At 43.9% G+C, this 27852-nt stretch overlaps 1 protein-coding gene across 3 annotated transcripts in view; it reads right to left on the bottom strand.

The window, feature by feature from the left end:
* The window catches only part of arhgef12a (Rho guanine nucleotide exchange factor (GEF) 12a), a 61638-nt gene that overhangs the window by 16752 nt on the left and 17034 nt on the right, over positions 1-27852 (bottom strand). For all 3 annotated transcript variants that reach the window (XM_084323285.1, XM_084323287.1, XM_084323286.1), the window contains 14 exons: positions 24982-25119; positions 23745-23777; positions 20975-21089; positions 18897-19014; positions 13575-13787; positions 13317-13455; positions 11842-11874; positions 10850-11001; positions 9112-9258; positions 7963-8042; positions 6883-7008; positions 3539-3653; positions 1742-1842; positions 1082-1159 (listed from right to left, as the gene is read on the bottom strand). In XM_084323285.1, coding sequence (XP_084179411.1) covers positions 1082-1159; positions 1742-1842; positions 3539-3653; positions 6883-7008; positions 7963-8042; positions 9112-9258; positions 10850-11001; positions 11842-11874; positions 13317-13455; positions 13575-13787; positions 18897-19014; positions 20975-21089; positions 23745-23777; positions 24982-25119 — 1588 coding nt within the window. The remainder of the gene's footprint in view (positions 1-1081; positions 1160-1741; positions 1843-3538; positions 3654-6882; positions 7009-7962; positions 8043-9111; positions 9259-10849; positions 11002-11841; positions 11875-13316; positions 13456-13574; positions 13788-18896; positions 19015-20974; positions 21090-23744; positions 23778-24981; positions 25120-27852) is intronic.

The following is a 27852-nucleotide window of genomic DNA, read 5'->3' as shown; positions in this document are numbered from 1 at the left end:
TGAAGGAGAGAGAGGACGAGTCAGTGAAGTGAGTCAGAGCTGCTGCTGGTTCTATAAAGAGCTGCTGGTTCTATAAAGAGCTGCTGGTTCTATAAAGAGCTGCTGCTGGTTCTATAAAGAGCTGCTGGCTCTATAAAGAGCTGCTGGTTCTATAAAGAGCTGCTGGTTCTATAAAGAGCTGCTGGTTCTATAAAGAGCTGCTGGTTCTATAAAGAGCTGCTGGTTCTATAAAGAGCTGCTGGTTCTAAAAAGAGCTGCTGGCTCTATAAAGAGCTGCTGGTTCTATAAAGAGCTGCTGCTGGTTCTATAAAGAGCTGCTGGTTCTATAAAGAGCTGCTGCTGGTTCTATAAAGAGCTGCTGGTTCTATAAAGAGCTGCTGGCTCTATAAAGAGCTGCTGGTTCTATAAAGAGCTGCTGGTTCTATAAAGAGCTGCTGGTTCTATAAAGAGCTGCTGGCTCTATAAAGAGCTGCTGGTTCTATAAAGAGCTGCTGGTTCTATAAAGAGCTGCTGGTTCTATAAAGAGCTGCTGGTTCTATAAAGAGCTGCTGGTCCTATAAAGAGCTGCTGGTTCTATAAAGAGCTGCTGGTTCTATAAAGAGCTGCTGGTTCTATAAAGAGCTGCTGGTTCTATAAAGAGCTGCTGGTTCTATAAAGAGCTGCTGGTTCTGAGCTGCTGGTTCTATAAAGAGCTGCTGGTTCTGAGCTGCTGGTTCTATAAAGAGCTGCTGGCTCTATAAAGAGCTGCTGGTTCTATAAAGAGCTGCTGGTTCTATAAAGAGCTGCTGGCTCTATAAAGAGCTGCTGGTTCTATAAAGAGCTGCTGGTTCTGAGCTGCTGGTTCTATAAAGAGCTGCTGGTGGTTCTATAAAGAGCTGCTGGTTCTATAAAGAGCTGCTGGCTCTATAAAGAGCTGCTGGCTCTATAAAGAGTCATGTCTGAGCCACAGGAGACAGACGTTACCATGGTTACCAGTGACTGTGGTTTTATTATTGAGGCCAAGAGACCTCACAAAGTCAGAGGGGAAGCGACAGGTGTGATTGGAGGATGGAGAAAAGAAGGCGGGGTTTGAGATGGTCACCTTGAGCTCCAGGATCGTGGGGTTGTCCGTCTGCTTCAGGGAGGAGAGGTCCAGTCTTCTCTGGTAGTCCTCCAACCTCTGGGAGGGGGAGGGGGAGAGGGAGAGGAAGAGAGAGAGAGGGGGAAAGAGTGAGAGAGGGGGGAGATAGAGGGAGAGGGAGAGAGGAGGAAGAGAAAGGAAGGGGAGAGAGAGAGAGAGGGAGGGGGATAGGGAGAGGGGAAGAGAGAGAGAGAGGGAGGGAGAGAGGGGAGGGAGGGAGAGGGAGAAGGAGAGAGAGAGAGAGAGAGAGAGAGAGAGAGAGAGAGAGAGAGAGAGAGAGAGAGATCAGTCTACAGAGAAGAAGATGTAGAGCAGTGGTTCTCTCAAACGGGTCGCGACCCAAATTGGAGTCACAGGTAGGTTGCGGACATTGGCAAGTAAAAACATATTCTGGCTAAATATGCCTCGTTTTATAAATGTGTATCGATAACATAGTGCTGTAATTAAATGTTCTAATAAATTATGCATGATCAAGTTCAACAACGTGTGTGTTTATTATTTGGATATTCCTTAATTCCACGTTGAAATTACGCGAAATCCTGAATAAAACGGTATGAAAAAGTGTGAGCAGCCCTGCTCTCCAGAGATGCTCTCCAGGAGACTGGGGGAGGCCCCACTCACCTGCTTGTTCTCGGACTCCTTCACGGCCTGGTTGACGTGGTTCAGCACCCGCCTGCAGCACTCTGCCGCCTGCTTCACCTTGTCCTTCTCCACCACGTCGTCTGGAGGACAGACAGGGCGACACACCAGGAGCCATTAACCATCCATTTATTTTTTATGAGTCACCTTTTATTTTACAAAAAGTGATGTTTGGTGAAAGTTAGATTTGCACTTTATTAATCCCAATAGGGAAATTCATTCTTGTTTGATGATCAAAGAGGCACCTTTTATTTGTTTTAAGTGAAGTTCGGTGAAAAAGCTAGTTATTGCACAATAGGGACATTCATCTTGGTTTCCTAATTTTTTTGTGTCAAATAAAAACAAAGCCCAGCCCTACCTTTTCACTACCACACTACAGAAGGTTAACCTTTTCACTACCACACTACAGAAGGTTAACCTTTTCACTACCACACTACAGAAGGTTAACCTTTTCACTACCACACTACAGAAGGTTAACCTTTTCACTACCACACTACAGAAGGTTAACCTTTTCACTACCACACTACAGAAGGTTAACCTTTTCACTACCACACTACAGAAGGTTAACCTTTTCACTACCACACTACAGAAGGTTAACCTTCCACTACAGGCGGTTAACACTTTCACTACCACACTACAGGCGGTTAACACTTTCACTACCACACTACAGGAGGTTAACCAATAACCTTTCACTAGAGAGAGAGAGACCTTCAATTCTATTGGGAGCCGTTTGCATTGTTTTACAATTTTTTTTTTAATAATAATTGTATCCATTATTGTGTAGACTGGTCAGAACAGCCACTCTTAGAGACCTGTTGAGAGGAACTGCGTTGCTATGGGAACAGCCTGGGTCCAGGTTTATTCCCCCTCAGCTCTTGGTGTTTAGTAAACAAAACACTGCAACAGGAAATACACTTGGACCCGTTTATGGAATGTTTACGTTGCCAAGATTGAAACGGTTTATTATTATTATTATTCTTTCAGTGAAAGAAATGGTGGAAAAACAAACCCCCTGGGGGTCCGTGAACCCCGCGTGGAAGAGGCTCCGTCCTGTGTGATGACGAGGACCGCTATGCCACTTTTCCACTGCATGGTACCTACTCCACTCGACTCGATTAGCTTTTGGTACTTCGTTAATTTTCCACTGCAGGTAGTCAGTGTAGCTGGTGGTCATAGCGAGGGGGCGCCGTGATGCCATCGTCAACGCGACACACACTTTAAACTTTAAGTTAAATTTTTTGGAACTCACAACACGCAACCTAAAACCCCTCTTTCCAAACGCAGACACACAGAAAGGTAGAATGCCCCTCCCCCAGTTACCTAATGGACATCTGCTCTCTATGGCTCTGATCAGCTTAGTTAGCTTACGCTAACGTAACGTTAATTTCGGTCTTTAACGCGACATGGGCATAAAGGAATGGGGATGCAAAGCATGTTAGATGTCCCGTTGTGGAATGGGGATGCAAAGCATGTTAGATGTCCCGTTGTGGAATGGGGATGCAAAGCATGTTAGATGTCCCGTTGTGGGAAAAAAACAACAGGCACTTATTTCGGTCGCAAAATAGGCGGACTCTGGAGCCCTGCTGTAACGTCTACACACGCAGAGCTACTGTTGTTGTTGTTGGGGCCGGGCGGATATGCTCACCAGGGGATTTTCAAAATAAGAGTATCGCAATATGAATCGATCTTTTTACGTTGCATCGATCCTATTTGATCATTGATAATAGATCGATATATGGATCTGGATCGATGTATCGTCCCACCCCTAGTGTACAGTACCTGTGTACTTGGCGATGTTCTCCAGCAGCAGAGGGTACTTGGTGAGCCTCTGCATCTCCACAGGGATGATGTCCTTCAGCTGCAGCCGCCGACACAGTCTGTTGCTCTCAGCCTCCTGTTACCATAGAGACAGAAGAGGAGGACATGGAGACAGAGAGGAGGACATGGAGACAGAGAGGAGGACATGGAGACAGAGAGGAGGACATGGAGACAGAGAGGAGGACATGGAGACAGAGAGGAGGACATGGAGACAGAGAGGAGGACATGGAGACAGAGAGGATGACATGGAGGAGGACATGGAGACAGAGAGGAGGACATGGAGACAGAGAGGAGACAGAGAGGAGGACATGGAGACAGAGAGGAGGACATGGAGACAGAGAGGAGGACATGGAGACAGAGAGGAGGACAGAGAGGAGGACATGGAGACAGAGAGGACATGTAGACAGAGAGGAGGACAGACAGCTTGGTTACTTATTTACCAGGGTAGGTTCTTTATTTACCAGGGTAGGTTCTGTATTTACCAGGGTAGGTTCTGTATTTACCAGGTAGGTTCTTTATTTACCAGGGTAGGTTCTTTATTTACCAGGGTAGGTTCTGTATTTACCAGGGTAGGTTCTGTATTTACCAGATAGGTTCTGTATTTACCAGGGTAGGTTCTGTATTTACCAGGTAGGTTCTGTATTTACCAGGGTAGGTTCTTTAGTTCAGTCATCATACTCTTGTTACATACGTTACACGTTATGCTGCCTTGTATCTCTGCTTACATTTACATTTACATTTACATTTAGTCATTTAGCTGAACGCTTTTATCCAAAGCGACTTACAAGTTCTGTACGACAAGTCATCAGGAAGGGCACAACTCTATCAGCTGAGCAACAATGTTCATCAAAGTGTTGAGTGCTACAGTGTAGGTTAGTTTATTAGGACAAGTGCATGACAGTACGGTTAGTTAGGGTTCGATTTTTTTTTATTTTTTATTTTTTTTTTATTCTTGCATTAATTCTAATTCATGCTTGCAGGCACCAGTTAGTCCTGGGGCTCCACCATGACCCCTCGTTGACACCATGACTGTTATGCAACCCGTGCTTCTGTCTGACCTCAGGAAGGCCTCGCGGGCCTCCAGTCATTATGACACAAGGCGGGGGAATAATATTCACTAAACTAAAACAAAATCAATGTCTGTGTAGCGCTCCTGTTCCCAGCATGGCTGCCTGTAACATAGCAACCGTTGCACGCGGAGACGGAAGAGACGGTGGTTGCTATGTGTTGATATGTGAGAAATAAATCAACAAAAACATAATCATTTGGAGTCTTATTACTGGATCTTGTAAACAAGTCACAGTAGAACAGTACAACCATCAGGGTTCCCACAGACATTGCTAAATAAGGACTTTCAAGTACTTTTCTAAGCACTATTTTCTATTTTAAAAGGGCATTTAAAAGGATAAATTTCACTTTTAGATGGCGTTTTTTATAGTTTTTTTTTAATCCAATAGTTATGGCTTAAAACCAATTTCCCACAATTAGTTACACTTTAAATAAAAAAATATTACATTTCTTGATTCAGAACAATTTGATCATGGATGAACAAAACTTTCAATGCGAATGGTTGATTTGAATTGTTTAAGCACCTTGTTAAAAAAATTGCTGTTTTCAAGGAATTCCAGGCCTTGCATTCTTTTGGTAAAAAAACCAGCACTTTAAGCACTTCAAGGACCTTGTGCGAACCCTGAACCAGGTACTGTCACGTTATACAGTATGGTTGAGAAAGTGAAAAGGTAACTTGTTGAAATGTGGCACTTATTGGAACTCGTAGGAGGACTCTTTATAAACACGTGGTCATCGTCCTGCCTGAGAGTTGAGATAAATACAGGAAGTAAGAGCTCCGGGACCAGATAAATACAGGAAGTAAAAGCTCCTGGAGCAGATAAATACAGGAAGTAAAAGCTCCTGGACCAGATAAATACAGGAAGTAAAAGCTCCTGGACCAGATAAATACAGGAAGTAAAAGCTCCTGGACCAGATAAATACAGGAAGTAAAAGCTCCTGGACCAGATAAATACAGGAAGTAAAAGCTCCAGGGACCAGATAAATACAGGAAGTAAAAGCTCCTGGAGCAGATAAATACAGGAAGTAAGAGCTCCTGGAGCAGATAAATACAGGAAGTAAAAGCTCCTGGAGCAGATAAATACAGGAAGTAAAAGCTCCTGGAGCAGATAAATACAGGAAGTAAAAGCTCCTGGAGCAGATAAATACAGGAAGTAAAAGCTCCTGGAGCAGATAAATACAGGAAGTAAAAGCTCCTGGACCAGATAAATACAGGAAGTAAAAGCTCCTGGGACCAGATAAATACAGGAAGTAAAAGCTCCTGGGACCAGATAAATACAGGAAGTAAGAGCTCCAGGGACCAGATAAATACAGGAAGTAAGAGCTCTTGGGACCAGATAAATACAGGAAGTAAAAGCTCCTGGACCAGATAAATACAGGAAGTAAAAGCTCCTGGAGCAGATAAATACAGGAAGTAAGAGCTCCTGGAGCATATACATACAGGAAGTAAAAACTCCTGGAGCAGATAAATACAGGAAGTAAAAGCTCCTGGAGCAGATAAATACAGGAAGTAAAAGCTCCTGGACCAGATAAATACAGGAAGTAAAAGCTCCTGGAGCAGATAAATACAGGAAGTAAAAGCTCCTGGAGCAGATAAATACAGGAAGTAAAAGCTCCTGGACCAGATAAATACAGGAAGTAAAAGCTCCTGGAGCAGATAAATACAGGAAGTAAAAGCTCCTGGAGCAGATAAATACAGGAAGTAAAAGCTCATGGGACCAGATAAATACAGGAAGTAAGAGCTACTGGAGCAGATAAATACAGGGAGTAAAAGCTCCTGGACCAGATAAATACAGGAAGTAAAAGCTCCTGGAGCAGATAAATACAGGAAGTAAAAGCTCCTGGACCAGATAAATACAGGAAGTAAAAGCTCCTGGAGCAGATAAATACAGGAAGTAAAAGCTCCTGGACCAGATAAATACAGGAAGTAAAAGCTTGTGGGACCAGATAAATACAGGAAGGAAAAGCTCCTGGAGCAGATAAATACAGGAAGTAAAAGCTCCTAGAGCAGATAAATACAGGAATTAAAAGCTCCTGGAGCAGATAAATACAGGAAGTAAAAGCTCCTGGGACCAGATAAATACAGGAAGTAAAAGCTCCTGGAGCAGATAAATACAGGAAGTAAAAGCTCCTGGAGCAGATAAATACAGGAAGTAAAAGCTCCTGGACCAGATAAATACAGGAAGTAAAAGCTCCTGTGACCAGATAAATACAGGAAGTAAAAGCTCCAGACGCACCTGTATGAAGGAGATGAAGCGCGAGTCCTTCTTCTGCCGGCTCTTGATGATCTCCAGAGCGAAGGGCTGGTTGCTGCAGAACGTCCCGACCGCCTGTTTGATCTTCTCCTCCTCACCGCCGCTGAACTGGAACCGGACAGAGCAGAGAGCGGGGAGACAGTGAGTCAGTGGATCTGGGTCAGGAGGACTGCAGTTGCCATGGAAACAGCCACTCAGTGGAGCCAATGGCTGGGGGGGCCCCCGGCGAGAAGCTCCTCCCACAAGAGGGGCGGGCTTGAATCGCTCTATAGCTAAGATGGCGTGAGCTTAATTATTGTGGGATGGGTGGATGTTGGGTGGCCTGAGGGCGATGTTTACCCTACTTACCCCGCGAAGCCAATGGGGTGGGGGCGCCGCTTCCAGTCTACTGTGTGGCGGAGGATTTAAAGACGGTGAGACGTCGGGGCAAAACTGGGCCATTATTATGATCTGTTCCGTTTATATAACCACTTAGTGTGAGGAGATGGACTTTGGTTTTCTAGGGAGTCATTCCATGGTAGGTTCTGTATTTACCAGGTAGGTTCTGTATTTACCAGGTAGGTTCTGTATTTACCAGGTAGGTTCTGTATTTACCAGAGAGCGGTGTGAGGACAGTGAGGACATGAGGACAGTAGGACAGTAGGACATGAGGACAGTATGAGGACATGAGGACAGTGTGAGGACAGTATGAGGACATGAGGACAGTGTGAGGACATGAGGACAGTGTGAGGACAGTATGAGGACATGAGGACAGTAGGACAGTAGGACATGAGGACAGTATGAGGACATGAGGACAGTATGAGGACAGTGTGAGGACATGAGGACAGTGTGAGGACAGTATGAGGACATGAGGACAGTAGGACATGAGGACAGTATGAGGACATGAGGACAGTGTGAGGACATGAGGACAGTGTGAGGACATGAGGACAGTGTGAGGACATGAGGACAGTGTGAGGACATGAGGACAGTGTGAGGACATGAGGACAGTGTGAGGACATGAGGACAGTGTGAGGACAGTATGAGGACATGAGGACAGTGAGAGGACATGAGGACAGCACTCACCCAGGACAGCAGGTCGTCTCCTATCTGATCAATTACTGAAGACTCGTTTCTCCTGCTGGACATCTGCTCCGATATCGAAACTGAAATTCAAAGGCGAGAGACATCAGTGTGTGTGTGAGTTAGTGTGTGTGTGTGTGTGTGTGTGTGTGTGAGTGAGTGTGAGTGAGTGAGTGAGCGTGAGCGTGTGCGTGTGCGTGTGTGTGTGTGAGAAATACGCATGCTGCACAACACAACACGCGTCATATCTCATGTTCCAGAAAACAAGACTGGATTATTTTGAAACGGGACGGGTTTTAGCCTGGTATGGCGCAGGAACGAAGGTATGTAGAAATACACGTTTTTTTCCCTGTTGGGAGTATAAATAGTGCCTGTCAAATGAGCCATACTATTGTCTCCATAGCTATAATATAGAATATATACGATGGGTCTGCAAACATCGTGAAAATGGTCAAAAACGCTGGCGCCAGGGGGTAAAGATGGAAAAACAGCGTGGCAGTCGAAAGAGTTAGACCACCGCTAGCCTAACGTCACGGTGACCAATCGCAGCCACTCTTACTGTCTGGGACCAAATACGGCCACGCCCCATTCCCAATAAAAAGTGGGAATCTCTAGAATGGGTTTCGGGCGACGGTGTTTACGGAAGTGGCTCTAAAGGTGACGATTAGACAACACTTTCTGTTGTCAGTAGATGGCAGCATTGGTTTAAAATTAAAAGGTGAAAATGTTGAAAACTACAACAATACACTTCCCAAGATCCTTAGCACAGGTCGCAGGTCACTGGGATGTGTCTATATTCTCCGACGTGATCTGAACAGCGGTAAACTATTACTGCGACCTCGGTATAGTGACGGCGAATGGTAAACTAATTATCTTAACAAAAGTGCGCTGGTAGCGTTACATATGTTGTCTAAAGGGGGACATATGGTACAATTTAAGATTTTAATGATAATCGGCATATAAAGGACAACACAAAGCATCGTTAATTTGTAAGAAACCTCAATGAAAACGGTAATATTCGCTATTGTTATGAAAATGTGATAGAATCCTATAAAAATGTGGACGCATTTGGTCTACGTTCCGTTATATATATATGTGACATGTTTTAATGGATCTCAGGCTGTGTGTTTGGCGTGGTCGGTGCTCCTGTACCGTGAAGCTGCAGGATCTCCTCCAGGTTGGTGAAGATGTTCTTGATGTCGGCGGGGGGCAGGATGGCCTCCTTGGAGAGCCTCTGGTAGAAGACCCGGTCCAGGACCCTCAGCATCCTGACGTGAGCGTGCTCCGTGTAGACCAGCTCTGGGGGACGGGACGGAGACACACGTCAGAACTGGGGACGCACCGATCTGATATCGCTATCGGATATCGGCCCCGATATCACTAAGATAGCTGGATCGGGTATCGGTACAAAAATATTAGGGATGCTCGATATTGGCTTTTTTACCGATACCGATATACCGATATTGTCCAACTCTTAATTTCCGATACCGATATATGCAGGGTTTCCCCCCCAAAAAACTGAATAATTTCAGGTAATTAACATTACATATCTCTTGTGGAATTAACACAACATTATGCATACTTTTGACAATAAATTAAATCAGATTTTGTTCTTACTTGCTTGCCTGGGTAAATAAAGGTTATAGAAATAAAAAAATAAAAAACAGATACCGATATTTTCCGATATCACATTTTAATGCCGATATCGGCCGATAATATCGGTAGGCCGATAATATCGGACATCCCTAAAAATATATATATATATCAGACCGAATTCTTTTTTATATATTATAATAATAAATTAAATAACAATTCAGTAGATTTATATCTGTGTTAATTTGTTACATTTAGTTTCACTAAGTTAGGAAAGTAATGTTTTAAGTCAAGCCTGATGTTGCCTTGCACAAAATAATGAGTCTCTTCCACACAATGAGGCATACAGTTTATTAATTGAACAATGGGTATTTACATTTACATTTAGTCATTTAGCTGAACGCTTTTATCCAAAGCGACTTACAAGTTCTGTACGGCAAGTCATCAGGAAGGAAGGAAGGGCACAACTCTATCAGCTGAGTAACAATGTTCATCAAAGTGTTGAGTGCTACAGTGTAGGTTAGTTTATTAGGACAAGTGCATGACAGTACGGTTAGTTAGGGTTAGATTTCTTTATTATTACACACGTATTATTATACACGTCAGAAGTAACAAAGCTGTGCACAAAGCTCTGCTTAAGCTGGTTCCCTCGTACCTAAGTGTGCTTCTGTGCACTAAGCAATACAAGTATGCCCTTCGTTCTCAAGCTGCTCTAAAACTGGATGTTCCCCATAATATGAGAACTGAATTGGGGGAAAAAGGGCTTTTAAATATGCTGCTCCTTCATCCTGGAACAAGATACAGGAGACGGACCTAAAATCACCAGGACTGGTCATCACCCTCGGAGAATTCAAAGCCATTTTAAAATCCTATGAATTCAGTTCCCTCGGACAGTGTGCAACTGTGTTTGATAACTTGCCTGAAATTGGAGCTTTTGCTGTGAATGTTTTATCTGTATTTTATTGTGATGTTCTTTTTTTAAGTCGAAACTTTCTGCTGCCTCGCTTGTCGGCCAGATCGCTCTTGAAAAAGAGATTTGAATCTCAATGATGCTTATCTGGTTAAATAAAGGATTTGATTGATTGATTGAGAACCCCAGCTTCCATCTACGACTACATGATCATTGTTACTCAGCTGAAAGAGTTGTGCCCTTCCTGCTGACTTGTCGTTGCAGAACTAGTAAGTAAGTGGATAAAAGCATTCATGCTAAATGACTCAATGTAAATGTACAGTATGCTACGGTGGGTTATATTATGTGCAGAGAGACACCGTGTGAAAAGTAAAGCGGCCGGCTCACCGTTAATGACCTCCTGCCTCTTGATCTCGTGGGAGCTGAGGCCGGCGAGGACCTCACGCCCCACCAGCTGCTGCCAGTTCAGGGGGTCGTGCTCGGAGTCCGTCCCCTGGTCGTCCTCGCTCTGGACGTCCGAGGCACCCAGACCGTCCAGCCTATAGGAGGACAGACACGCAGACCAGCTCCTTATCCGCTTCAAACAAGTAGTATTTCAAATCGCTGTATTGGGACTTTATATTTACTAAAGGAACACGTCAACTTTTTGGGAAATTAGCTTATTTGCCATCTACCCTGGAGTTAGACAAGCAGATACAGACCCCTTTCTTCTCTGCATGCATTAGGCTTAGGGAACAGCCGCACCGTTAGCCTAGCTTAGCTTCATTCACTGGAAGTAGGTGTGCCAGTGTAGCCTAGTTCCCAACAATCACGAAATACACTCCAGAGTTGTATTTGGAGTGTATTTCGTGACTGTTGGGAACTAGGCTACACTGGCACACCTACTTCCAGTGAATGACGCTAAGCTAGGCTAACGGTGCGGCTGTTCCCTAAGCCTAATGCATGCACAGAGAGAAAGGGGTCTGTATCTGCTTGTCTAACTCCAGGGTAGATGGCAAATAAGCTAATAATAAAGTTGTCGTGTTCCTTTAATCATTATGTAGTTCAATCATGTAGTTCACCTATTCTTCCAAGAGGCGTCGACACAAAGCAAACTCAAATACAATTGAATCAGAATCAGAAAGGTCTTTATTGCCAAGTAAGTTTGCACATACAGGAATTTGTTTTGGTCGTTAATTGTCTGTTAATGTCGCACCAAACGACCAAAACAAATTCCTCGTATGTGCAAACTTACTTGGCAATAAAGACCTTTCTGATTGTGATTCAATAATGTGTTTGAGTTTGTTTTGTGTCGAGGCCTCCTGGAAGAATAGGCTAACGACAGGCTAAAAGAAATCCTAATAAACAAACTTTACACATTTTAAAGCTCATAATCTCACCTTCGTATGGCCTTTGGAGTTCCTTCTGGGATTCTGCAACCAGACAAATATGAGAATTAATGGCTGACGAATATTAAAAGTATGTATGCTAACCTACTACCGAGTGATAACACCACAGCTAATTAACTAGTGGGGAATAATCGCTTTTAGTTGCCCCAAACAATAGCTTAGTTCACACCTAAGTGAGAGGCCAGGGTCTACGGCCCCCCCCCCTCTCACTACGCCCCCCCCCCCCCTCTCTCTACGCCCCCCCCCCCCTCTCTCTACGGCCCCCACCCCTCTTACTACTTAAGATCAAGATTCAAGATGATTTATTGTCACGTGCACAGTTAAACAGTTTGCCGTACAATGAAAAACGTACTTTGCTAGTCCGCCCTTCACACAAAACCACACAGATCACACAATACTTAACTAGAAATTAACTACAAGCGAATGCAAAAAATATGGAGATCTTAAAAAAATCATTGTCTCCTTCTCTTATTAATCATTAGCTAATTCGGGGCACATTTACTGAAGATGTTGATTAATGTGCACTGTCTCTGGGTAAATAAATAAATAAATAAAAAAATAAACTTAACTTCCTCAGTGTCTCCTAGTTGATGAGCACTCCTCTCAGCCAAAGCTCATTTAACCTCCATGTACTTGGTACTAAGTGTTTTTTACTAGTAAGCCTATTTTCATCAGAAGATCCGTCTACAATATAAATGATGAATCATAATCCACCACACTAGTATCTGGTCAGTTAAGCCGAAGGCTCTAGCTTGAGTTCTATAGCCTGACAACATGGTTCCCATCAGACGGTTCTGACCAGACGGTTCCCATCAGACGGTTCCCACCAGACGGTTCCCATCAGACGGTTCCCACCAGACGGTTCCCATCAGACAGTTCTGACCAGACGGTTCCCACCAGACGGTTCCCACCAGACGGTTCCGACCAGACGGTTCCCACCAGACGGTTCCCACCAGACGGTTCCCATCAGACGGTTCCCATCAGACGGTTCACATCAGACGGTTCACATCAGACGGTTCACATCAGACGGTTCCCATCAGACGGTTCCCATCAGACGGTTCCCATCAGACGGTTCCCACCAGACAGTTCCCATCAGACGGTTCCCATCAGACAGTTCCCATCAGATAGTTCCCATCAGACGGTTCCCATCAGACGGTTCCCACCAGACGGTTCCCACCAGACGGTTCCCACCAGACGGTTCCCATCAGACGGTTCCCACCAGACGGTTCCCATCAGACGGTTCCCATCAGACGGTTCCCACCAGACAGTTCCCATCAGACGGTTCCCACCAGACAGTTCCCATCAGACAGTTCCCATCAGACGGTTCCCATCAGACGGTTCCCATCAGACGGTTCCCACCAGACGGTTCCCATCAGACAGTTCCCATCAGATAGTTCCCATCAGACGGTTCCCATCAGACGGTTCCCACCAGACGGTTCCCATCAGACGGTTCCCATCAGACCCACCTGTCGGCCTCCCTGTCTTCCTCCTGCAGTTGGTCCAGAGCGTAGAGGTCAAAGTGCGCCGCAGGGTAGGGCAGGCCCTCCAGGGGGTCGGCCTGCAGCCCATCGCTGAGCCGGGGGGTCCCGGAGGTCGGGGTGCCACCTGGGTGACAGACGGGGGGTCACAAGAGAAGTTAGGACACCGCCACTTCATTTCATTTCATTCCGACGTCGTCGCTGTCGTCGTCTCGGGTCGATTTCGGAGGGGTTTCGGTCGCTCACCCGTATCCGCGTCCCTGCTGGCGTCCGAGCTGTAGGTGGCGCTGTTGGCCGGCGAGGTGGTGACGGACGAGGAGTGCAGGAGCTCCGAGCCCTCGCTGGACAGGCTCCCCCTCAGGCGCCCGCCGCCCCCCTCCTGGTGCTCGCTGGCCCCCATCGCGGGCTGAGAGTTCTGCTTCTGAGGCCGGGGCCGGCCGCCGTCCAGCGCCTTGGCGGCTGCACAGACAAGAGTACACGGGTCAGAACCAAACCAGTCTGATGATAATAATGATAATGATAATGATAATAATAATAATAATAATAATAATAATAATAATAATAATAATAATAATAATAATAATAATAATAATAATAATAATAATAATAAAATAATAATAATAATTAATTTTATTTGTATAGCGCTTCTCAAGAACCCGAAGTCGCTGACAATAGGCAGAGAAACAGAGAAAACAAAGAAACAAAAGGAACATAAGACCACGGGGGAAACAGGGACAACAGCATGAGATACACAGAAACATAAAGCCACAATAACAAGGATCACAACAGGTTGGAGGTGGGGGGGAGATTGGGGAAGGTTGAAGGCTAGGGAGAACAGGGGGGTTATGGGTGGGGGGGAGAATAGGTGGGTTTTGAGGCACGATTTGAAGGTGGAGAGTGTGGGGGGGGTCTCTGATGGTCTGAGGGAGGGAGTTCCAGAGTCGGGGTGCAGTGCGTGAGAAGAGGCCTGATCAACAAAGTTTTAAAGTTTGGATGACGAGACAGTGAGGGAGGCAGTGGAGGAGGACCGGAGGGAACGGGTGGGGCGGTAGGGGAGAAGGAGGTCAGTCAGGTGGGGGGGGGGGGGGGGGCAGGCTGTGGAGGGCTTTGAAGGTGAGGAGTAGTGTTTTGAAGTTGATGCGTCCCTTGATCTACAGATAAGATAGTCCTTTATTGATCCCCTTGGGGGAAGTGCAGGCATCATAGCAGCGTGGGGGAGGGGGGGGTACAGGTAGGGGGGCAGGGTGATAGTAGAAGACATAAATACAGGCAATAAAATGATTAGATTTACAAATTTACACATAGTGTATATTTCTGTATATTTTTAATGTATATTTTATATTAGAATGTGACATAGGAAATGTATATCCCGGACCGTGTTTTATTCTTAGGCTTATTTTATTCTTATTCGTGACTTTTTGTTTTTGTCTATCCAAATGTCTACCGTTTACTGTGAGCGATTTGTAGTGCCACATTTCCCTCGTGATGAATAAAGTATTTCTCTTCTCTTCTCTCCTCTTCTCTGAGTAGAAAGTAAAAGTAGGTAATGAAAGGTGCAGCGGGGGGGGACCCCTCCTACTGACCCACTGTTAGTTCTCCCGCCAGAAATACTGATGAACGGTTGAAGAGATGTGAACAGCCTAGGACACTGTCCTCTGTATTCCTGAATGAGTTCTCCCGGACCCTGTCCTCTGCCCCGGCACAGTGCTGCACGCTGTGTGGAGAGAGGGCTGTGAGGAGAGAGGGCCGTGAGGCGGGGCGAGACTAAACCCTGATGAAGTCAAGCCAATTCACTATATACTGAGGCTGAGACCACTTATCCATGTATCGATAATTAGCGATAACTGCGTGAAATTGATAAGTGGCAGTGATAATTTTTTTTTTACTTTATACTATACTAAAATACTAGGTCTTGTGGCATGTTTTAGTTAAAAGATCCCCATTTCATGTAAATTCAGTTGAACTCTGCACGGTGCGTTCAATAAGCAGCGTACTCCTCCATCACATCCAGAGACCAGCGACTGTAACATAAGAAAACTGTGGTCGTTTTGAACGGGGAAATCTGTAACACTAAAGATAGCGGCAAAGACAAAGAATTGCTGGAAAATAAACATACATTTGTTGTTAAAAAAATATATATAATTATAAAAATATCTATATTTATCAAACATTTTGTCCCGATTTATCGATTCTTCCAAATGGCATATCATCTCAGCCTTACTATATACCTTTCCTGGACATTTACATTTGACATTTTACTGTACATTTGACTGCATATTACTGTATATTTTTGGGACTGTATATTTTAGAATGCATATACATACTTTAGAATGTATATCTCTGACTGTGTATTTTTATTCTTATTCTAGATTTTTGACTGAACTCAATGTTCATTGTGAGCGATCTGTGGTGCTGAGCTTCCCACGGGATCAATAAAGTGCTGAACTTCCCACGGGATCAATAAAGTTCTTCTATTCTGTTCTATAGAGAGGTGATCTGGGAGAGAAAGAAGAGTCTAAAGTAGGGATGTTCGATATTGGCTTTTTTACCGATATCCGATATACCGATATTGTCCTACTCTTAATTTCCGATACCGATATCAACCGATACCGATATATGCAGGGTCCCCCCCCCCCCCCCCCAAAAACGGAATAATTTCAGGTAATTAACTAATTAACATTACATATCTCTTGTCGTGGAATTAACACAACATTATGCATACTTTTGACAATAAATAAAACTAGACAATTCCGCGCGGGGGAAATTGTGAAAGTGTGGGTGACGCCTGTGCACCGCCGGCCAACGGGGGAGAGGGTCTCTCGCGAGTCTCTATGACAAACGGTTCAAAGGATACAAAAAGGGGGCGCGGCCTAAGGATCGGGGGAGTGGTCAACATAGACCAATCAAAGAGGATATCCCTACTGAGTGCAACGACACAACCCGCAACACTATTACACAATATTACACTATTACACACTATTACACACTATTACACACTATTACACACTATTACACACTATTACACACTATTACACACTATTACACTATCACACTATTACACACTATTACACACTATTACACACTATTACACACTATTACACACTATTACACTATTACACTATTACACTATTACACTATTACACTATTACACTATTACACACTATTACACTATTACACTATTACACTATTACACTATTACACTATTACACACTATTACACTATTACACTATTACACACTATTACACTATTACACACTATTACACTATTACACACTATTACACTACACACTATTACACTATTACACACTATTACACTATTACACTATTACACACTATTACACTATTACACTATTACACACTATTACACTATTACACACTAATACACTATTACACACTATTACACTATTACACTATTACACACTATTACACTATTACACACTATTACACTATTACACACTATTACACTATTAGACACTATTACACTATTACACACTATTACACTATTACACTATTACACACTATTACACTATTACACACTATTACACTATTACACTATTACACTATTACACAATTACACACTATTACACTATTACACACTATTACACTATTACACTATTACACTATTACACACTATTACACTATTACACACTATTACACTATTACACACTATTACACTATTACACCGAGTACAATGGCACAATCCGCAAGTCTCTACGACAAACGGTTCAAGAGATACACTGAGGGGGTGTGGCCTAAGGGGGCGTGGTCTAAGGATCGGGAGAGTGGTCAACATCGACCAATGAAAGGTGGTCAACATCGACCAATGGCACAATCCCCAAGTCTCTACGACAAACGGTTCAAGAGATACACTGAGGGGGTGTGGCCTAAGGGGGCGTGGTCTAATGATCGGGGGAGTGGTCAACATCGACCAATGAAAGGTGGTCAACAGGGGGAGTGGTCAACATCGACCAATGAAAGGTGGTCAACATCGACCAATGGCACAATCCGCAAGTCTCTACGACAAACGGTTCAAGAGATACACTGAGGGGGTGTGGCCTAAGGGGGCGTGGTCTAAGGATCGGGGGAGTGGTCAACATCGACCAATGAAAGGTGGTCAACATGGACCAATGAAAAATGAAAGAGGATATCCCTACTGAGTACAATGACACAACCCACAAGACAGAGGGCGCTGTCCAGCAATTCAGTAGTGCAACACAGTGATGGCCAATGATGGGTTAAGTGGATGATGTCATTGGCAGGTCAGCTCAGCCATGAGCCCTGAGCCTCACAGCTGTTAAGCCTGAACCAATCAGCCATGAGCACAATGACTTGCATATTCTGAAATGTCTTTACATGACTGCATTGTCACGTTGATTAAAAGAAAACTATAAGAGATGAAGCGTTGTGACTCGCACAAGAGCACTACAACGAGTAGGCGAAGGGTTGTGCGCGAGATTGTGGCATTCGTGCGATATTGTGGCACTCCTTCGGCGATCGGAACAGAAGGCTAAAAAATAATTGATTTCTAGAGGGCGATTGCATGGCGGTCAATGGGGAGGAGAACCTTCAAACAAATGGTCGTCAGTTGAGATAGAAATGTCCAATTCCATTTATTTTTCTTTTGTGAGCGGGATGACAGCCGTGTCATCGTTTTGATGTGTTTGTTTTATTTCTACGTCCAAAATTGAGATCACACTCGCAATTCACCCAAGGTAGGGGGAAAAAGATTATTTCAGCTGCTACACTCTAAAATGCAATGCATTCCCAATGGGACCGAAATTTTACCGTTTAAAGTCGATTCGTAGCCAGACGGTGCGGTGAAACTTTTACGGGTTCGAAGACCGCAGTTGCCATAGGCAAGCCGCTCGTTTTGATACCTTTCACGTGTATGGTGCGCGAACGCTTACGTGTTGCAAAGTGTTTGAAACTCTAAATTGCACTGTATTTCCGAAATTTTACCGTTTAAAGTCGATTCGTAGCCAGACGGTGCGGTGAAACTTTACGAGTTCGAATAGCACATCGAGTTGGAGCAAGCCGGTCGTTTTGATACCTTTCACGTGTATGGGGCGCGAACGCTCTGGCACGAGTGTTGTTTGGAAAATCGGTGGATCTCGCACTCTAAATTGCATGCATTTCTGAAATTTTACCGTTTAAAGTCGATTCGTAGCCAGACGGTGCGGTGAAACTTTACGAGTTCGGAGACCGGTGTTGCCATAGGCAAGCCGCTCGTTTTGATACCTTTCACGTGTATGGGGCGCGAACGCTTACGTGTTGCAAAGTGTTTGCAAAATCGGTGGAATAAAGAATAAATAAAAAGAGTATGGATATGTATAGTGTGGGTTGCAACCTGGCTTCGCCAGGTCACCCACACTAATAAGAATTTGTTCTTACTTGCTTGCCTGGGTAAATAAAGGTTAAATAAATGTAAAAAAAAAAAAAAAAAAAAAAAAATGTCTTTCTTTGAAAACTGATACAGATCATTTCAGATATCACATTTTAATGCCAATATCGGCCGATAATATCGGACATCCCTAGTCTAAAGCGTTTCCAGGTGGACTCGGGGACTCACCTGACGCCGCCTCGACTCGGCTGGGTCGCCGCTGAGGGCCGAGGATGCTGGGAAATCTGGGCTTCTTCACCTTCTCCTCCTTCTTCTCCTCGCCCTCCTTCTCCGTCTTGATGCTCTTCTGTTGGAGATCAAAGCCAGGGAGAGAGAGATGACTGGGGCAGCTAGGGCTGTCTTAAATACTTCAAAGCTTCGAAGCTTCGTACGATGGGCATGGGATTCGAATATGAAAATAAAATTTGAATATATAAAAAAAATATATATATTAAAATTATAATTATTATTTTTAATTTTTGTGTGCAAAATCAACTCTGCCTCTCTTTGTTAACTACAACAAGCAACGCTGTTTTTTATTTAAGATGAGGTTGGACTCGGCACTGACAGATTTGTGTTCATTGTGCTGCTTTTATAAAGCCTCAAATGACGGCTTACAATATTTCATGAAAGCAAAGTGTTTTGTTTGTCTAAGATTTAAAAAGGTTTAAACGTTACAGCACTGACAAAGTTGAACAAAGTGCTGTACAAGTCCCACAACATATATATATTTTTTTTTTATCTCCAAGCTTCGAATTCCAAAAAAAACTCCAAGGTCAGCCCCTAGGGGCAGCAGAGGTGAACTGGAGGTGAACTAATTTACAAAGCCCTCCTGGGTCTTATTTCATACCCCTGTTAAAACGTGTCATCTACTCCCTGTAACACCAGAGCTGCTCACCATATCTCTATAACACCAGAGCTGCTCACCATATCTCTATAACACCAGAGCTGCTCACCATATCACTATAACACCAGAGCTGCTCACCGTATCTCTATAACACCAGAGCTGCTCACCATATCTCTATAACACCAGAGCTGCTCACCATATCTCTAGAACACCAGAGCTGCTCACCATATCTCTATAACACCAGAGCTGCTCACCATGTCTCTAACACCAGAGCTGCTCACCATATCTCTATAACACCAGAGCTGCTCACCATATCTCTAGAACACCAGAGCTGCTCACCATATCTCTATAACACCAGAGCTGCTCACCATATCTCTAGAACACCAGAGCTGCTCACCATATCTCTATAACACCAGAGCTGCTCACCATATCTCTATAACACCAGAGCTGCTCACCATATCACTATAACACCAGAGCTGCTCACCATATCTCTATAACACCAGAGCTGCTCACCATATCTCTGTAACACCAGAGCTGCTCACCATATCTCTAGAACACCAGAGCTGCTCACCATATCTCTATAACACCAGAGCTGCTCACCATATCTCTATAACACCAGAGCTGCTCACCATATCTCTATAACACCAGAGCTGCTCACCATATCTCTATAACACCAGAGCTGCTCACCATATCTCTGTAACACCAGAGCTGCTCACCATATCTCTGTAACACCAGAGCTGCTCACCATATCTCTATAACACCAGAGCTGCTCACCATATCTCTATAACACCAGAGCTGCTCACCATATCTCTAGAACACCAGAGCTGCTCACCATATCTCTATAACACCAGAGCTGCTCACCATATCTCTATAACACCAGAGCTGCTCACCATATCTCTGTAACACCAGAGCTGCTCACCATATCTCTGTAACACCAGAGCTGCTCACCATATCTCTATAACACCAGAGCTGCTCACCATATCTCTATAACACCAGAGCTGCTCACCATATCTCTATAACACCAGAGCTGCTCACCATATCTCTATAACACCAGAGCTGCTCACCATATCTCTATAACACCAGAGCTGCTCACCATATCTCTATAACACCAGAGCTGCTCACCATATCTCTATAACACCAGAGCTGCTCACCATATCTCTATAACACCAGAGCTGCTCAAGTTCAAGTGTCTTTATTAGTTGTCATACAAAAATACAGAACACTTTTGTTCCTGTTCTGCTCCTGAGTGTGCTAGATAAAAATGAAATAGATAAGTAAAAATAGAAGTCAAAAGTACGTAACAAGTGTAAACAAAAGTGTTAAAAACAAAAGTGTTCAATATACATATATACAATACAAGCTGCTCACCATAGGAGTGAGGGGGGGGGGGGGGGGGTGAGGAGGGAGATATATACAGTACCTTGATCTTGGGCAGGAAGTTGATCCGGACCCGTTTGGGCTCTAGGCCGCGTGGCTCCTTGACCCGAACACCGAGGTGCTTCATGTAGGTGAGGATGACGTACTGCATCGTGGTGCTGCGACACAACGGGCAGAGAGACGGTGGGAACGTGTTCCTTTCTGAGGAACTAACCAGGCTAATAATGATAATAATACACTTTATTTCTAGGGCACCTTTCATACAAGAATTGCAGCTCAAAGTGCTTCACAGTAGCGGAAAAATAAAACTGGCATAAATTTGCACAAAATTGGCAGATCAAGAGTCAATCAATCAATCAATAAATCAATGCATATAGTGCAGACATAAAATAAGCATAAAATAGACAGCGGCAAAATAGACAAGGTCAAGGTAAGACATAGAACAATAAATCACACCGTCTAACATCTTAATAGGCCTCTTTGTTTACGGTTTGATTCTATGGCACTTTTTAAAACAGACAGTAATAAAAGAGTAAAAGAGTAAAATAGTGCAATAGTGCAGTGCAATAAAAACAGTCAAATAAGACTAGACAGTAAATGTTCGGGGGGTACACGAACAGCCGTTCATAACGCGCCGTGGAACATATGCCACAACGTGCCCCGGTCTCGTACTGTCTTCTGTTCAAAACCATCTGGGACACGTTCGCAGCCATGTGGCGCTTCAAACGCCTCATCATTCACTCACTTGCATCCATTTACACCACAGTGGTGCCGAGGGGTTAATTTAAGAGACAAGCGGAGCGCTTGATTTGTATCGAGGCCTCTGGCGTCGAGGCTTTGATGACACCGTGTGTGTGTCGGGGCTAAACATCAGACCTGGAGTGTATAGGGAAACTCCTTATACTACATCATTAGTGGTAAGCTACCTCCTTATACTACATTATTATTGGTAAGCTACCTCCTTATACTACATCATTATTGGTAAGCTACCTCCTTATACTACATCATTATTGGTAAGCTACCTCCTTATACTACATCATTATTGGTAAGCTACCTCCTTATACTACATCATTATTGGTAAGCTACCTCCTTATACTACATCATTATTGGTAAGCTACCTCCTTATACTACATCATTATTGGTAAGCTACCTCCTTATTATTACATCATTATTGGTAAGCTACCTCCTTATACTACATCATTATTGGTAAGCTACCTCCTTATACTACATCATTATTGGTAAGCTACCTCCTTATACTACATCATTATTGGTAAGCTACCTCCTTATACTACATCATTAGTGGTAAGCTACCTCCTTATACTACATCATTATTGTTAAGCTACCTCCTTATACTATATCATTATTGGTAAGCTACCTCCTTATACTACATCATTATTGGTAAGCTACCTCCTTATACTACATCATTGTTAAGCTACCTCCTTATACTACATCATTATTGGTAAGCTACCTCCTTATACTACATCATTATTGGTAAGCTACCTCCTTATACTACATCATTATTGGTAAGATACCTCCTTATACTACATCATTATTGGTAAGCTACCTCCTTATACTACATCATTATTGGTAAGCTACCTCCTTATACTACATCATTATTGGTAAGCTACCTCCTTATACTACATCATTATTGGTAAGATACCTCCTTATACTACATCAGTATTGGTAAGCTACCTCCTTATACTACATCAGTATTGGTAAGCTACCTCCTTATACTACATCATTAGTGGTAAGCTACCTCCTTATACTACATTATTATTGGTAAGCTACCTCCTTATACTACATCATTATTGGTAAGCTACCTCCTTATACTACATCATTATTGGTAAGCTACCTCCTTATACTACATCATTATTGGTAAGCTACCTCCTTATACTACATCATTATTGGTAAGCTACCTCCTTATACTACATCATTATTGGTAAGCTACCTCCTTATACTACATCATTATTGGTAAGCTACCTCCTTATTATTACATCATTATTGGTAAGCTACCTCCTTATACTACATCATTATTGGTAAGCTACCTCCTTATACTACATCATTATTGGTAAGCTACCTCCTTATACTACATCATTATTGGTAAGCTACCTCCTTATACTACATCATTAGTGGTAAGCTACCTCCTTATACTACATCATTATTGTTAAGCTACCTCCTTATACTACATCATTATTGGTAAGCTACCTCCTTATACTACATCATTATTGGTAAGCTACCTCCTTATACTACATCATTGTTAAGCTACCTCCTTATACTACATCATTATTGGTAAGCTACCTCCTTATACTACATCATTATTGGTAAGCTACCTCCTTATACTACATCATTATTGGTAAGATACCTCCTTATACTACATCATTATTGGTAAGCTACCTCCTTATACTACATCATTATTGGTAAGCTACCTCCTTATACTACATCATTATTGGTAAGCTACCTCCTTATACTACATCATTATTGGTAAGATACCTCCTTATACTACATCAGTATTGGTAAGCTACCTCCTTATACTACATCAGTATTGGTAAGCTACCTCCTTATACTACATCATTATTGGTAAGATACCTCCTTATACTACATCAGTATTGGTAAGCTACCTCCTTATACTACATCAGTATTGGTAAGCTACCTCCTTATACTACATCATTATCTGTATGTACACTTGACCTCAACCCTCCTGCGAGACACAGGGTGAGACACGTGCAGAGGGCGAGGACACAGAGACACAGATGGTCAGGGCCTGAAGCGTCCACCACCCCCCCCCTGGCTCCCCCCCCCCCCCAGACTCTTACCATCTCTCCTCCTCTGTGGTCTGTGTCGTCAACCTAGAAACAAGACAGAGAACAGAGTGTCATTATCTTCATCCTTCTCCCGAGAAATACGTGGACGTTTGAGCTTAGAGGTAGAGAGAGAGAGGTGAGTGAGTGAGTGAGTGAGTGAGTGAGTGAGTGAGTGAGTGAGTGAGTGAGTGAGTGAGTGAGTGAGTGAGTGAGTGAGTGAGTGAGTGAGTGAGTTAAAATGTACATCTAGTCATTTAGCTGAACTTTACAGGTTCTGTACGATAAGTCAGCAGGAAGGAAGGGTACAACTCTACCAGCTGAGTAACAATGTTCATCAAACAGTGTTGAAACTTGGGTGATGCCGTGTTGAGTGCAGAGTAGTAGAGACATGTTAGTATAGTAGGTAGTAGGGCTGTCCCCGACTAGGGATTTGGATAGTCGACTATGATTGGCCGAAATTAGCCGATAGTCGACTATGAAAAAAAAATGTGAAGAATATATATATATGTATATATTTTTTGTATCATTCCATTTGGGCTGTGGGGGTGCTTAATGTCTGAAGGAGTCGACTGAAGGCTTCTTGTCCTCTGCAAAAGCATGCAATTGGTCCACTGATGGATACATCTTGATATTTGTCTAGTCTAGTGTGTTCATTAGATGGGTGAAATCCTCTTTCAGTGCCTCTGTGCCTGTTTTCGTAGGCAGTTAGCCTCTGGTATGCGTGCCATTAGCGTTAGCCACGCTTCTAGGCCTCTTTTCTTTAGGAAAGAATGATAAAAAAAATATATATATTCGACTATATATATTCGACTAATAGGGGTCAGCCCTAGTAGGTAGTAATATAGACAGGGACGGTTATTTAGTGGAAGAGTGAATGATAGAAGTAGAAGACAGTGAGAAGGTTAGTTTGTTTTATTTTAAAAGAATGGTCTCCTTCATTTCAGATATTGCCACGTGTGTGTGTCTGTCTGTCTGTCTGTGTGTGTCTGTGTGTGTATGTCTGTGTGTGTGTCTCTGTGTATGTGTGTGTGTGTCTCTGTGTGTCTGTGTGTCTGTCTGTCTGTCTGTCTGTCTGTCTGTCTGTCTGTCTGTCTGTCTGTCTGTCTGTCTGTCTGTCTGTCTGTCTGTGTGTGTGTTTCTGTGTGTGTGTGTGTGTGTGTGTGTGTGTGTGTGTGTGTGTGTGTGTGTGTGTGTGTGTGTGTGTGTCTCCGTGTGTGTGTCTCTGTGTGTGTGCGTGCTCAGTGCTCACAGGACGTCCTCGATCTTGGCGACGATGTTCTCGGCGTAGGACCGCTCCCTCTCCAGCGTCACGCGGTCCCGGACCCTCTCCTGGTCCAGCCGGGTCAGCTCCCCCTCCGCCAGCGTTAACCCCATGCTGCGCTTCTGCCTGCAACACACACACCGTGCACGCCATCAGCTGCTAAACACACCGTGCACGCCATCAGCTGCTAAACACACCGTGCACGTCAGCTGCTAAACACACCGTGCACGTCAGCTGCTAAACACACCGTGCACGCCATCAGCTGCTAAACACACCGTGCACGTCAGCTGCTAAACACACCGTGCACGTCAGCTGCTAAACACTATAGGGAGGTGTAGTCTGACGTCACTAGTTGTTCCACCCGTATAGGGATTTATCATTGGGAAAATGGATTATCGGCTATTGTAACAATTCTTCCGCATGGAAATTGAAAAGCTTTCCATTTTTGCACAAAATTAGTTCCCTTCTATCACTAACATTGTTATTTAAGCATTTTTGGTTGAAATAAAATTGTGATTTCTTTTTTTTTTACGATTAATTGCGAATATTTTCATGTTGAGCTATAGATTGTGGATGAATTATTACGCACAGAAAGGTACACCATGAACATGTTAATGCTTTATTTGTTTTAAACGAGGCGATTTAGAAATGGGCAAATACACTGCGTTGGACAGAGGGTGGAACACGAAAAAACGGCGATGATGTAACCACTACACCTCCCTATAGAGCAGGATGTAACCACTACACCTCCCTATAGACCAGGATGTAACCACTACACCTCCCTATAGACCAGGAAGTAACCACTACACCTCCCTATAGACCAGGAAGTAACCACTACACCTCCCTATAGACAAGGAAGTAACCACTACACCTCCCTATAGAGCAGGATGTAACCACTACACCTCCCTATAGACCAGGATGTAACCACTACACCTCCCTATAGACCAGGAAGTAACCACTACACCTCCCTATAGACCAGGAAGTAACCACTACACCTCGCTATAGACCAGGATGTAACCACTACACCTCCCTATAGACCAGGATGTAACCACTACACCTCCCTATAGACCAGGATGTAACCACTACACCTCCCTATAGACCAGGAAGTAACCACTACACCTCCCTATAGACCAGGAAGTAACCACTACACCTCCCTATAGACCAGGATGTAACCACTACACCTCCCTATAGACCAGGATGTAACCACTACACCTCCCTATAGACCAGGATGTAACCACTACACCTCCCCTATAGACCAGGAAGTAACCACTACACCTCCCTATAGACCAGGATGTAACCACTACACCTCCCTATAGACCAGGAAGTAACCACTACACCTCCCTATAGACCAGGAAGTAACCACTACACCTCCCTATAGACCAGGATGTAACCACTACACCTCCCCTATAGACCAGGAAGTAACCACTACACCTCCCTATAGACCAGGATGTAACCACTACACCTCCCTATAGACCAGGAAGTAACCACTACACCTCCCTATAGACCAGGATGTAACCACTACACCTCCCTATAGACCAGGAAGTAACCACTACACCTCCCTATAGACCAGGAAGTAACCACTACACCTCCCTATAGACCAGGATGTAACCACTACACCTCCCTATAGACCAGGAAGTAACCACTACACCTCCCTATAGACCAGGAAGTAACCACTACACCTCCCTATAGACCAGGATGTAACCACTACACCTCCCTATAGACCAGGAAGTAACCACTACACCTCCCTATAGACCAGGATGTAACCACTACACCTCCCTATAGACCAGGAAGTAACCACTACACCTCCCTATAGACCAGGAAGTAACCACTACACCTCCCTATAGACCAGGATGTAACCACTACACCTCCCTATAGACCAGGATGTAACCACTACACCTCCCTATAGACCAGGAAGTAACCACTACACCTCCCTATAGACCAGGAAGTAACCACCACACCTCCCTATAGACCAGGAAGTAACCACTACACAAATCAAATCAAATCAAATTTATTTATAGGGCCCGACAACACACGTTAATGTCCCCATGGGCCATACAGGTCTTCTTTAAACAAGTCAAGAAGACAACATAACAATAAGTCAAGAACAGAACAAGAACACCATAAGGTCCAAACATTTTTAGATGAATACAAATAAATGAAAGAATGCAAGCACTCCCAGACATACCCCACGCGAAGGTAAGGAAAAACTCACTAAAACCTAACAATAGGGAAAAAAGCTCCACAGGCAGTGTGGAGGAGAGAAACCTTAGAAGGGCCATTCAAGGGGGGATCTCCCTTCTTAGATGTTGGTGATAGTAGTGTTGCAGATGGACAGTTGGTAAGCATGCACTCATGTGTGTGGTGAAACACAGATGAGTGCATGCAATAGCAACTGTACATTTTGAAAAATTAAAGATAGAGCCAATAGCGATAGCAACTGAACATTTTGAAGGATTAAAGATAGAGTTGATAGCGGATCTATTTGAGGCACAGGGGCGGCGCAAAGAGGGTCACGTCCTCCCCGTCTTAGTCACGGGACATTAAACACTCCCTATAGACACTCCCTATAGACCAGGATGTAACCACTACACCTCCCTATAGACCAGGATGTAACCACTACACCTCCCTATAGACCAGGAAGTAACCACTACACCTCCCTACAGACCAGGAAGTAACCACTACACCTCCCTATAGACCAGGATGTAACCACTACACCTCCCTATAGACCAGGATGTAACCACTACACCTCCCTATAGACCAGGATGTAACCACTACACCTCCCTATAGACCAGGAAGTAACCACTACACCTCCCTATAGACCAGGATGTAACCACTACACCTCCCTATAGACCAGGAAGT

The sequence above is a fragment of the Notolepis coatsorum genome (assembly GCF_963971535.1).
Source record: "Notolepis coatsorum genome assembly, chromosome: 1".
In the NCBI taxonomy this organism is placed as follows: domain Eukaryota; kingdom Metazoa; phylum Chordata; class Actinopteri; order Aulopiformes; family Paralepididae; genus Notolepis; species Notolepis coatsorum.
Note: the sequence above shows the minus strand (reverse complement) of the source record. Positions and strands in the feature narration are given on the sequence as shown.